General features: G+C 31.0%; 1 protein-coding gene across 4 annotated transcripts; it reads right to left on the bottom strand.

Annotated features, from left to right (window-relative positions):
- Positions 1 to 1,440: 1,440 nt before the first annotated feature.
- Positions 1,441 to 12,964, bottom strand: LOC18423289 (uncharacterized). Of its 4 annotated transcripts, XM_088864975.1 has the most exons (5): positions 12,722 to 12,964; positions 9,206 to 9,250; positions 9,042 to 9,121; positions 1,973 to 2,175; positions 1,441 to 1,747 (listed from the first exon to the last, which is right to left on the bottom strand). In XM_088864975.1, the coding sequence occupies exons 1-5, from the start codon at positions 12,760 to 12,762 to the stop codon at positions 1,652 to 1,654; spliced, it is 465 nt and encodes a 154-aa protein (XP_088721101.1). In that variant the 5' UTR covers positions 12,763 to 12,964; the 3' UTR covers positions 1,441 to 1,651. The 4 variants fall into 4 exon arrangements, 3 of the variants coding, with proteins under 3 accessions (XP_088721101.1, XP_088721102.1, XP_088721103.1); XM_088864976.1 differs by lacking the exon at positions 9,042 to 9,121 and having other exon boundaries at positions 12,730 to 12,964; XM_088864977.1 differs by lacking the exons at positions 9,042 to 9,121; positions 9,206 to 9,250 and having other exon boundaries at positions 12,730 to 12,915.
- Positions 12,965 to 13,745: the final 781 nt, after the last annotated feature.

The following is a 13,745-nucleotide window of genomic DNA, read 5'->3' as shown; positions in this document are numbered from 1 at the left end:
AGCTATTTTGTCTTTTTCATCAATTTTTATATCTAGCGACATCAACTTGCTAATAAAGGCAATAACCTCATTTAAGTGCCCATGCAAAGATGCACTATTACTCATATCGAGATTATAAAGTTTTCAGAGAAGAAAAATTTGATTAGGAAGATGTTTACCTTCATAAGTATTTTTCAGCCTGTCCCATAAATCTTTCGCAGTAGTTTCTGATGTGACATGGAATAAAACAAACTCATCAAGTACTAAAAAAATATCTGCCCTGGCCAATTCATCATTCTCATCAAATTCCTAATCATCCATCATTTCTAATTTATCTTCTCTGCCTTTTAAACCCATTACACGACCGTCTTTCACCAACATCAAATGTATCTTTAATTCCTAGGTTGAGAAATCCGAACCATTAAAATTTGAAATTTTGTATCTGGTTGAACTTCTTCCAGCTATCTTTAAAGATTTGCGTTCTGCCACAAACCTCATACCCAACAAGGATCTAAAACCCTAAGGTTCTGATACCCTATTGTAGAGGATAAAAACCGAGATTTGGGAAAAATAAGGGAAATAAAAAAAATACAAAAAAATATAAAAAGAGAGATACAAATATTTACATGATTCGGCAAGTTGTCTATATCCACGGGACAACAAAGTTCTCTTTTACTAATCAGAAAAACATCATGCAAGTATGAATAATATAAATGATTATAAGCTCTCTCTCTCAAACCCTAAAACATATTCTATTTTTCTAAAATACCCACACAAAAAGACAAAAGAAACCATTCTCTCCATTTTTGCATCTCTATTTTTTATGTGTTATTTTCTCTCTTTACAAAGCTTAATTTATATAAAAAGAAGCACCTAAAAAAATCACCTAAGTGAGGCTTCCTAGAAATTCCATCTTTTAAAGAGTGAAAGATAACCACTAGAAATCACGTTCCATCCAAAACCCAAATATTCACCTTCCTAAATAATATAATCTTCCTAAACTATAACAACCAATATCCTAAGGATTGGTTCTCCTATATAATAGGTAAGAGAAGCCGAAACATGGATTTCACGCAATCAACAGAAAAATGCTATAAGATTTAGATTTAAAATGGATTTATTTGCCCCTCTATATAAAGGTAGGAGAGCCAAAGTCAAAAATAAAATCTCTTAAGGTCTATTTTCTTGAAAGAATATTGAAGCCTTTGTTTTTTTTTTTTCTCTCTTTTTTTTTATTTTTTTTATTTTTTAAAAAACAGTCCCTAACTTTTATTATGAATGGCTTTAGCATAATTTCAGAATCCTTGTGAATGATCCACAATCAGAATGGGAATTATTTTGGGATTTCAGTCTATTCGTATCGCATACACATACACACACAAGCAAACACTATGATCTTGGAACACATATAACTGGTAAGTAGATGACCACCAGACTTGCAACCCACGCATCTGAAAATTGAACAGGTAAAAAGTCTAAATATCATTCTTACCTTACATAAGAGAAAAGTATACCTTGCTTCTAAAACATGAAATCCAGATGATATGAAAAGCTAATAATTCGCAAGGTTGCGATAAATAATAATAGAGAGCTAGTTCGACAAGGTAAGGATAATGAATCCTTAGCCAAATCTGAATGAGCAAGATTTATGACATCAATAAAGAAATTGAATTCATGTTTTCTTGTTGTCATGTTTAGCCCTGAGCAACTCTTGATTTTTGACTACTGGCTCAATAACTTCTTCTACTTCGTCCTTCAATTCACCTAGCTACATTTGATAGATAAACACAATTATAAAACAAGAAAAAGATAAAAATATATATATATTGTATATTTAGAACGAATAAATTTATGGGTGAAATCAATATCTACTCAGTTGCACGTTATGGCTTACAATCCCATTGATATCTTAAAAAACTATTAACTAAAAGGGGCCTGTCATCCCCAATGAATTATTAAAAAAGAAAAAATCAATAGGGTACATGAAAGGGACCTTGTGAATTAAATCCTTGGCGACCTGAGCATCATTAACAACTTCCTTTGAAACATTTTCGACAAGGATGGCTGCTTCTTTGAGGTTTCCACCCTCTGGAAGTTTGTCAGCAATATATGAAGACACTTCCTCAACCACAATTGCCACCTTTTCGACAACCTTAGCCACAGTTTCCACCTTCTCTATCACCTCTTCCACCTCACCTAGAGGCACAAATGCATTATTTTTTATAACATAGACCACTTCATTTTATGTACAGATATGATTCATTCTTAGTTGCATTGGTCTTTTGAGGTATAAAATCCAAAATTATAACCAGGTGATGTCTAAGGTTTTAATGGTTTACATTTTGACGGAGAAGAGTCAAAGGAAAGCCTAATGTAAGGGCATCATCCTTTAATGTTGTGCAAAACATTTGCACAAGGAAGCTATTAAAGAAATATGTCTCTTTATAGGAATGGGCTCAAGGTTAGGTGGTTAGGGCGGTGGCACCACAATATTATGTTTTGAGATCTATTCCTAATGCAGGTAGAGGACGACCCATTCCTAACTGAACTTACCAAAAAAACAAAAAAAATTATTGTGTTGCTTTAGAGAAGAGTAGAACCATGTAAGGGGCGGAGAACTGTGTGGTGACCTTCTTTCCACCGAAGAAATAGTGATGGATGGCTCTTGTACAATTGGCCCATATCAATTTTTACCCTCTTTAATAAACTTCATTAATAGTTCTCTTGAAATGACCATCATTTTATGCAAGAATATGTTATAAATTTCTTTATACATAATTCAGCCTATGAACTACTCTAAGGCCTCATTTGGTTCCCTGAAAATGGATATCCTTGGGAAATACATCTCCTGGGATTGGTATTTTTGAAATATGTCTCATGGGTTTGGTATCTCCTATATTTCACATTTTCTAGAATATTGATGTCTGGTGTATGAATAGCTTCTAGTAAGAGGCTTGGAAGATGCCTTTCCACTGTTTGAATTACCTGAAAGATATGTCCCTCGAAAATTATAGCATATAATATTATATAATAAGATTATGTTATATAAAATAATATTGCATATAATAATTATTTCATGCAGTATATATTAATTATATTATAATATTATATATCTATTATAATATACATATTACTTATACATGTTATAATTAAATTATAATCATAACATGTAATTACTACATCTATATAAATTCTTGTAATTATGATAATTGTTATATAATTATTACATGTAATTAATGTTAATTATATATTTTGTATAATTATTATATATTAAAATATAATATCATATAGCATTATAATATTATACAATAATATAAAATCATACTTTACTATTTTATAATTCTATGTATATTATTACAATGTTATATATATACATGGTTATGTATTAATTATTATATATTACAATATGTTATAATATAAATATTATAAATAGTATTAGATGTATTATTTATCATATAATTATTATCATATATAATTGATTTATTAATTATAAATTTCATTTATTATAATATATGATTTATTATTCATATATTAATTATTACAATTATTACAGCTCTAGGATCTGAGGTGCTCTTCTTAGGTGGACCTCAACTCACTCTATAAAATATATTGAATAGCAATATTTTGGGGCCCGTGGCTCTCTTTTGATCTCCCACAGATGTTAATACCACCATTTCTAAAAAGGCTTAAAATGTGGAAATCGATCTCCACGCAAAAATGGAAGTCCCACACTAGGAGAGCATCGAAACAACATTTACAGGCTTGAGATCCATTTCCACGGAGCCAAATGGGCCATAGAAACTCATTTCCAACAATCACTTACCATTAAGAAACATTTATGATAGGGTGCAGTTGGCATACTGATGCATCCGTAGCTGTAGAGGTAAGGTGCACCTTCAAATTTTATCATGGTATATAATTTTGATGTAAAATGTTCTTAGTATTATCTCAAAATCTATTTTTATATCTAATTAAGAAATTTTAAATTTAAAGAATGATTAAAATCAAGTATATCTATAAACATATGAAAATCTTGAAAATGGACAGTGTAGATAATATGTTGTAAAATGCATTATTTTTTAGACTTAAAATCTTTTTATTTTTCATGGTCAAACATCTCGATGTCGAGATGATCAATCAAAGGGTTTTTCAACATTAAAACTGCCTTTTTCAATAGATTTTTTAGATGCATCCGTAGTTCTACATTATAAGGTTGCATCCTTATATAAACATTTTCCTTTATAATATTATGAATAATATCTCTCCCTCTCTCTCCCTCTCTTTTATAACTGCATAGACTTTTCATGCTCCTTTCATGAGTTGAATCTTTCCCTAAATAGGCAAGTTTAGATTTTGCTTTAACATTAGGGCATATTTGACATTTAGCCCGATAGGTATTTCTAGCACACCAGGTTCCACCTCGAGCACCCGTTTCTTCATTTTTTAAGAATCAACGCACTATGGTGGTGGAGCTCAGGATATCGGGCAGTGATTTTATGCAATGGTTGTATAGTAAAATGATGCAACAACTTTCAAATATTATGTTAGGGCCATTTGTTTGATCCAAAATTTAAAATATACACTCTTTTCATTCTAATGAACAATTACAAAAAAGAGAAATTTGAAAAATGCATCTAGAAAGTATATTTTTAGCCCAATTAACATAGCCCGTCTATTTTGGTGAGATGTTTAGATTTAGACTTTAGAATGATCTTTTTTCTTTTCAAATTATTTAGATAATTTTATTATCATTAGATTAACGATATTAAAAAAAAAAGATTTTGAATTCATAAACGCCTAGATCTTGAAATTTATCAAATGAACGGTTTATATTTATTGTTGGAGATGACTCATTTTGACCATATACAGGGTACAAATTACTTTTTTTTGTAGATTGATTATTGAGATGAAGAGAGTGTGTGTGAAAAATTTTAGGTCATATAAATACCACAAACATGATTTTCTAGAAGTGTGGTTACATTATACTATGATACAACCGTTGCATGAAATCACAGCCCATTTTCAAAAGGCAGTGATTTCATGTAATGGTTGTATAGTAAATTTGAAAATATGCACTCTTTTCATTCTAAAGAGACAATTGCTTGCATTTATTACTAAAATTATTTATCTTTGGTATAAGGAGGTCATAATCATATTAGCCATTGGATGTGAAATCTAATAGATTGAATTGCATCACAATATTCGAGAAATTTTGTTTTGGTCTTTTTACCCAATCTATGACACATCCTCAACCACTCAATTTCATATCCAAAGGTCAATAATGATTGTGACTTTCTTATATTAAAAGTAAATGGTCTCATTGTATACTTTTTATAATTCCAAGGACTACAACAAAGATTCGTGTGGTAGTCATCTTTAACGCATTTTATTTGTTCTTGTTTACAATTTCTAAGAACCCAAAACTATGACAAGCAAAAGAAATATATATATATATATATATATGGAAAAATCTTCCTAACGGCTATAGGCGAAAATGAATAGTGATTTCGCCTACCCTCATCACCGTCCAAGTTTCATCGCACAGTCACGATTGTCCGGTAGTATTTTATTTTTCATTTTTTTTTCTATAAATCGGAATGACCTGAAATTTGGAGGGTATGTACATCTTACTAAGTCGCATCTCATAAAAATACAAAAACAATTATTCGCAAAAAAACAATTGACAAAATGCCCCTAAAACATTTCGGGGGGATTTTGGTCAATTGTTTTCATGTAAAATATTTTTTTTATATTTTTGCAAAGATTCCTCTATTTTTGATGAATACATGTTCCAAATTTCAAGTAATTCCGATTTATAGAATAAAAATGAAAAATAAAATACTACCAAATAATCGTAACCGCACGATGAACTTTGGACAGTGACTGGGGCAGGCGAAATCTTGCGTAGTGTTTTCCTCTCTCTCTCTCGATATATATTTATATATATAGGAAAAGTTCTTGTACGTCGTACCGGTACAGTAAACAACCAATGGCTCAGATCGAATCTGGGTCGATCTAACAGTCACGGTTGTCCAAGAGTGTTTGAATTTTATTTTATTTTTCTACAAATTGGAATGATCTAAAATTTGAAGCGTGTATATGTATTAGTAAGGTACACCTAATAAAAATATAAAAAAAATAATTCGTAAAATAAATTGATCAAAATACCCCTGAAACTTTTTAGGGTATTTTGGTCAATTTATTTCATGTAAAATATATGTTTTTGATATTTTTTGTAGATTCGCCTATTTTTTATGAATGTACATTCTAAATTTCAGATTATTTTGATTTGTAGAAAAAACATTAAAAATAAAATACTACAAGACATCCGTGATGCTTAGATCGGCCGAGATTTGATCTGGGCCGTTCGGCGTTTACTGTAGCGGTACATGAATTGGCGTATCATAGCATCTTCGATATATATATATATATATATATATATATATATATATATATATATATATATATATATATATATATATATATATATATAAATTTATATAGAGCTGAGACTCTAAACAATCAAATTTGAGCCAACTTCAAAAATTTCACTAGAAGAAGTTGTTTTAATGCCCAAATATCTTCAAATTTATCATCTCGACATCAAGATGCATGGACACATGAGAAAAAAATGGATTTCAAGTTTTGGAAATAGTACATTTTATAACGTATTTTTGGACCGTCAATTTTCAAGATTTTCAAGTTTTTATAGATTTGTTGATCTACACTATTTTTTTAACTTTAAACTTTATAAATAAATATAAAAATATATTTTAAGGCAATCACAAAGATTTATCATATTAAAGTTACATTTCTCGACACTATTTGAAGGTAGGCTCTAATTTGATTGTTTAGAGCCTAGGCTATATACAAACCGTACACACATACACACACACACACACACACACACACACACACACACACATATATATATATATATATATATATATATATATATATATATATATATATATATATATATATATATATATATATATATATATATATATGCCCACTTGCCTATAGCTACATATAGGCCCAATGACCATGATTGAATCTGGGCCGATCTGACAAACACGAACTCATTTCGTATTTGAATTTTAATTTGTTTTTTACAAATCCAAATTATGTGAAATTTTAGGCATCTATTCTTCTCAGCAACGCGTACCTAACAAAAATATTTTAAGAAATAATTTGTAAAGTATAAATTGACCAAAATACCTTCGAAAGGTTTTCGAGGTATTTTGATCAATTTATTTTTTACGAAATATTTTTTGATATTTTTATTAGATTTTAATATTTTTAAAGAACACACGCCTAAAATTTTAAGTGATTTTTATTTATATAAAAAACATTAAAATTCAAATACAAAATACAATTGTGATAATTGGCACGGTCCAGATTGAATCTGGGGCGTGGGCCTATATATAGCTGTAGGCTAGTGGGCCTATGCCAGCATTTCCCTATAAAATTCTAGGGATCAGGAATTCTCTTACTCTTCTTCCTTGTTCTATCTTCCTTTCGTTTCTTTTTGTGAATTTTGGACAACTGTTACCACAATTTTATACTCTTCCATATATATGGAATGAATGCTCTTTTTCTTTCATCTTTGACTGGTCTACTTCTTATTTGATTCATGATTTGCTTCTCTTTCTCTTATCTCTTGTAACCAACCCTTATCTCCTCTAGAAGGGGGTAAGAGATGAATATGGAGGTCTGCCCCACATGCAAGTGTACTTGACCTCCATGTTACATGACTTGGACACCCTCTCAGAATTTCATCCAAGTCCTTAGGGTATGTGTCATTTTTGGTTTTCACATAATCCCCATGTATATATATATATATATATAGTTAAAAAGCGGTTAAAGGTGAGTGTACGTAATATATGGTCAAGGATGGTTTAGGCCACAATACAGATGAAAAGGCACCTACAAATGATAAAATTGTAGGAGAATTCATTGTAGGGCCATGATAATACTTTTGTAAAGACCACCAATGGAATGTAAATATTTCAAAATTTAGAAGAATGAAGAAAAGTCACATAAATTTTAGAAACAAATGATATGGTTCACTTATAAATTTTTGGGAAAATGACCTCTAACTCCCTCTTTGAAATTTCCATTCTTATTAACCCCTTGGGTTTACCAAATTCCCTTGCACCCCCTCAAGTTTCAAACTTTGGGACAATTAGCCCCCTGATTATATTTTTTTTTTCTTCTTTTTATAAATTTGATCTCTTTGTTTTACAAAATGACAAACCCATACATTAGTCATCCATATTTTTTGTGATTTGGTATATAAATTTTATTGATGATAATATTTTATAATTATCATAATTAATTAATAATAATAATAATAATAATAACTAGAATAATATATTACTTGTTAAATATTTCATTGCTTATAAGTATTTTGATAAAGTTTTTTAATAAAAAATAATAATAACCATTAACAATTGTAACAAATATATTGATTAATCATTTTCAAGTTCAAACGATATTGATATAATTGTAACATAGGTCCTAATATTAAAGAAAAATTCATATTTCTTTTCATGTCTAAATTTATAGAGTGATCCATAGAGGTAAGATTGGTTTTAGGTAATGGAAGAGAGAGGGAAGGGAAAATTTTGTAAAATAAAAAGATCAAAATTGTAAAAATAAAATAAAAAACACAATTAGAGGGCTAATAGTCTCAAAATTTTAAATTTGAGGGCGTACAAAGGATTTTGGTGAACCAAATGGGCTAATAGAGATGGAAGTTTTGGAGAAGGGGATAAAGGTCATTTTCCCTAAATTTTTTCCTTTGATATATTACTTTTGCAAATTGTACTCCGCCTTTCTTCAAGCTGGTCACGCCAGTCCCAAGCCCAGGTAAAAGAGGAAGATGTATTAGGTAGGTAGCTAGCATAAAACTTTACAAATATTTTTAGAAGTCTTGAACTAATCATTTGATAGAGCAAAATGGCCGAACATGATTTATGTAGCCGACTCCAAATAGTTGGGATAAAAATCAAATGATCACGACATATTTTACTTTTGCGGCATACAACTCAAATGACCTTCAATTTTTATGGCTTTGTTCCGGTTTGTTTTCCGAAAAGGAAGAAACAATGATAAGGATCCAAGAGCCCACATCGCCCTGTCAAAGAAAACCAAAAAATAGGATAAAAAATTTAAATCATTGACCAAACTAACATGAAATCCAGCAAGGAAACTTCCTTACCATTTAGGAATAAGCCATTTTGGACTGGGCTTGATGCTGCTCTCCCTAATAAATGAAAATCATTTGCAAAAGCACTATAAGAGAATATTAACTTAGCGTAAACTGCAAAATGGAAGAGCATGCATGTATGTGCATCTGTGATAGTTTTACGTGCACACGTATGCGCACATCCACGCACCTGTGTTGGAACGGATAGGTAAAAGTAACACGCTACAATTCATTGTCAAAATTTTTAAAGGGTGTGGTTTCTATAAGGTTGCAACCTTAAACAATCCAATTAAGACGTACCTCCAAATTTTATCATAATATGTAATTTTGTTGTAAAAAGTTTTTTAGATTATCTTAAAATCTATTTTCATATCTAATTAGAAAACTTTAAACTCCCAAAATGGTTAAAATCAATTAGATCTATAAAAATATGAAAATCTTGAAAATGGACGGTCTAGATAATGTGTTGCAAGATGCATTATTTTTGGAACTCAAAAAAGTTTTTTTTTTTCCATATTCATACATGTCAATGCCGAGATGATCAATTAGAGAGTTTTTCAACATTAAAACAACCTTTCCAATAGATTTTTGAGATGCATATGTAATTCTACATTTTAAGGTTTCAACCTTATATAAACTTTTTTCTTTTTTAAAACATGGCACACTACAATTTGAATAGACTTTGGTGGGCTGGCCATGTGTGGTACTGACCAAGTACAACACCTGTTAGGAAATATGAGTTAGTTCAAGTGGAAAGACTAAAAAAGGCAAGGGATATACCCAAAAGGACGTGGTTGGAAATAGTCCGAAAATGTATGAGGACTTATGACCTCACTAAAGATACAGTTTTTAATAGAGCATAAGGGAAAACTAGGATTCATATAGTCAATCTTAATTAATTCGAAAAATGCTAAAATGATGATGATGGTGAACACGGTACAATTTGAATTGTGTAATGCGGAGTAACACCTTGAGCTAGATATCCTTTTGCATACTTGAAAACATCATCTCAATTCGTGACATATATCATGTATTTACAAAGCATATAATACTGTCTAATAAAAACCATACTTTTAAGTTTAGAAAAAGTTTATATCGAGCCGAGGCTCTAAACAATCAAATTAGAACCCACCTCAAAAATTTCACTAGAAGAGGTTGTTTTGATGCCCAAATATCCTCAAATTGATCATCTCGGCATCAAGATGCATTGATCAAAGAAAATAATGGATTTTAAGTTTTGGAAATAGTGCATCTTGTAATGCATTTTTAGACTGCCAATTTTCAAGATTTTCAAGTATTCATAGATTTGCTCGATCTGCACTGTTTTTGAAGCATTAAATTTTATAGTTAAAAATAAAAATATATTTTAAAACTATCACAAAGATTTTCATATAAAAACCACATTTTTCGACACTATTTGAAGGTACTTTTTACTTGATTGTTTAGAGCCTCAGCTCTATACAAACCGCACTCTTTTATGTTTCTTAATATTGGCCTGCATTCATTACAAAAAAAAAAAAAAAAAAGAAAGAGAGAGAAATTTAAGTTCTTCATGTTTGAGAATTTCATATATTCTTTGAGCATTTTAGTATGTATCTGGTGTGGTTAACAAGGCCGCATCTCAAAACCCAGCTAGAAAATATAATTTTGGTACTAGAACTGGCATGAAATACTAATATACATATATGCTATTCATCATGAAATTCAGGAATATAAATGGTGTGCGAATCTGTAAACACCTAGAATTCGACCATTGAGATAATATTTTATAAGATACACTATTTTTAAGACTTGAAAATCTTCATTTTGTTTTATTTAAGGTCCATAATCATGGTACCAAAACTGCATTTTTTAATAGTTTTGAGATGTATATTTACTTATAACAAAGCATAGGCCCTATATGAACTCTTGTAATAGCCATTTCTCAAAATTTCAGTCCAATTTTCTTTCCATCTCCTAAAATGTTTATCTCCAAACTCTTTACATAAGGTGTTTCTTTAGCTAGGCTCTCACCGTGGGCTTCCCATGTTAAAAGTCTTTCTCCTCCTTTCCTAAAACAGTAATTCCAATCAGACTAACTGGATACATTATTTCAAGAAAATAGGTATTTATGTAAACCAATCAGAAATCGTTGAAATTTGAAAGTGAGGGTAAAAATTTAAATTATTAAATTAACTAACTGTAGAAATATAAGTGAATTAAATAAAAATAAAAAGACATCTTAATATTTTATGAGATTATATATAATGAGACCATTTATCTTTAATATAAGAAGGTCACAATTACTTATAGAGATTGTATACAATGAGACCATTTACTTTTGGAATAGGGAGGTCACAATTACTTACAACCATCCGATGTGATGTGCCATAGAATTCAAAAAAAAATTCTTTTGAAGTTTGAGCTTGATCAATAAAATAAATGCAGCTACCCAATTTCACATCCAATGGTTAAAACTATTATGACCACCTTGTACAAAAAATAAATAATCTTATTATAGACTTTCTCGTATCTTATTAAATTAATATTTCAAAATTTATTTATATCTAATTCACCGCTGGGGCATTTCGGGATGCATGTTACTTGAAAAAGGTAAAACCTTGCTGATATTAACAGTGGTAGGATTAGCAAGAAAACTTGTGGTATAACCATGCTCTCCTTTCTTTTGGTTTTGAGTTTTAAGGTATTATATAGAATGAGATCATCAAGGAGATTCAATTCCTTATAACCATCCAATATAAAATGTGATAGCTTGGGTGTGTCATAAATATCGAGAAAATGTCTTTTGAGGTTTGAGTTGGGTGAATAGAAATAATGTAGCCATCCAACTTCACATCCAAGTTTCAATATTTTGACTACTTTATATTAAAGGTAATGATAATTTCGAAAAATCGAATCGGCCCGGTTTTGAGAAACTGGTAAGCTGGTTGGGTCAACTATCCTATCCCAGCCGGTCTAAATAGTGTTAAAAATAAAAATATATAAAAAATGTATAAAGTATATTTAAAGCATGATTAAACAAATTCCATCCAAATGAAGTTGAAAATTAGAGAAAAAAATTTTAAAAAATGGATTTGTGCCTAGAGATATTTTTGAAATTTTTTAAAACAGATGGAAAAATATAAAAAATAAGTATTCATGGCAAAAACACACTATATGATCTTTGCCAAAATGATAAAAAAAATTTAAAAAACATATTACAAACAAATCTCTTATTTTTTGAGATTTTATATATGGTTTTGATTTTTTTTAAAAAAATATACGGTCGGACCACCAAAACCCGATGAGCTAGTGCCCGGTTCCAACTTGACTTGCAGGTTCCAAGTTGTACGGGCCGGTTCCTAGTTGGAGCAGTCAAGTTTGCCAGCACTAGCAAATGGGCTCATTGTATGCTTTTTTTATTATTGTTATTTTAATCAGAAAACGTGATTAATATGTGACTACGCTGAAAAATATTTTCTTCAGTGAGTGTCTAACCTCATCAGCGTAAATAAAAGAGAAATCAGAACAGTGAGTAAGAAAATTCACATATTTACATTGCAGACGATGCCGAAGGATTCTCGCCACATTCATTCCCTCTTTCACTGCTTTCGGGGAACATCTTTAACCCTCGTTGGGACCTAAAATGAGAGCTGTTGCGTCTGAAATGTGAAATATGAGAAAAATGAGTCGAGAGGAGAGAATAGGGTGGGTGTATAAGAGCTGTTCTCATCGAAAAGAGAGAGAAGCATTTCATCAGAGAACAAGCCACGCCTCTCACTAAATTCAGACAGAGGGAATTTGAATTGGGAATGTTTCGCATGGTTATATAGTACAATGGGGAATGTGAGGAAGAAGAAGGTTGATGTTAATTTGCGTATAAGGCTCTTCCATCCTGGATTGAGGGACAAGGCCCAATTCCCTAAAGTCTTTGTTTAAGACTTTGGGCCTGGGCTACGGTTGCTCTAAGTGTTTGCTTACACGCTATATAGTATAACCTGTTCGTGCTCTGAGAAATAGAGAGATGCAATATTGGGCAGTGGCAATGGACCGGGCCAGGGCCAGGGCCAGGGCCAAGGTTGGGCTACCCTTGGCCCAAGCATGGCCTTTGTCCCCATAAAGTTTGCCCAGGCATGACCCTAGCCTTTTTAGAGACGAGCTGGGCCAAAAATAAATGAAAAAACATAAAAGAAAAAAAGAAAAAAAGAAAAAAAGAAAAAAAAAGAAAAAAAAAAAGAGAGCTACCGGGCTATTATGAATTTCACTGACACTGGCCCGAGCCTATCCCTCAGGCACAATCTGTGGCCTAGGCCCTACTTTTTTAGGGCCGGGTCACCTAGCCCATTACCAGCCCAAGTTTTCTTTGCTAAAAAGAGGGAGATAAATATGGAAATTTTCAGGTTTTGGATACTCAAATTGCTCATCTAACATGTTGCTCATCCAAATTTGGTTAATGTTTTTTATGTTCTTTGGTAAGACACGGAGGGAAATGGATAACTACAAATACTCTTAGAATTGTAGGATTTTGTTTGTACTCGGTGCTTTCCTAGCACCTTTTGTGTGGCGTGATAAA

Source organism: Amborella trichopoda, chromosome 4 (assembly GCF_054954075.1).
Source record: "Amborella trichopoda isolate Santa Cruz 75 chromosome 4, AtrichopodaSantaCruz75HAP2 v2.0, whole genome shotgun sequence".
In the NCBI taxonomy this organism is placed as follows: Eukaryota; Viridiplantae; Streptophyta; class Magnoliopsida; order Amborellales; family Amborellaceae; genus Amborella; species Amborella trichopoda.
This window is presented reverse-complemented; position numbering and strand designations above follow the sequence as displayed.

Bases quoted from the DNA above. Each gene is read 5' to 3' on its own strand.
- LOC18423289 (XM_088864975.1), bottom strand. From the start codon at position 12,762: ATGTGGCGAGAATCCTTCGGCATCGTCTGCAATGTAAATAT. The intron at 2,176-9,041 runs GTCATTTGAGTT...TTGTGCCTCTAG, and splicing joins CAAAGCCATAAAAATTGAAG to GTGAGGTGGAAGAGGTGATA. The intron at 1,748-1,972 runs GTCCCTTTCATG...TATCAAATGTAG, and splicing joins CCAAGGATTTAATTCACAAG to CTAGGTGAATTGAAGGACGA.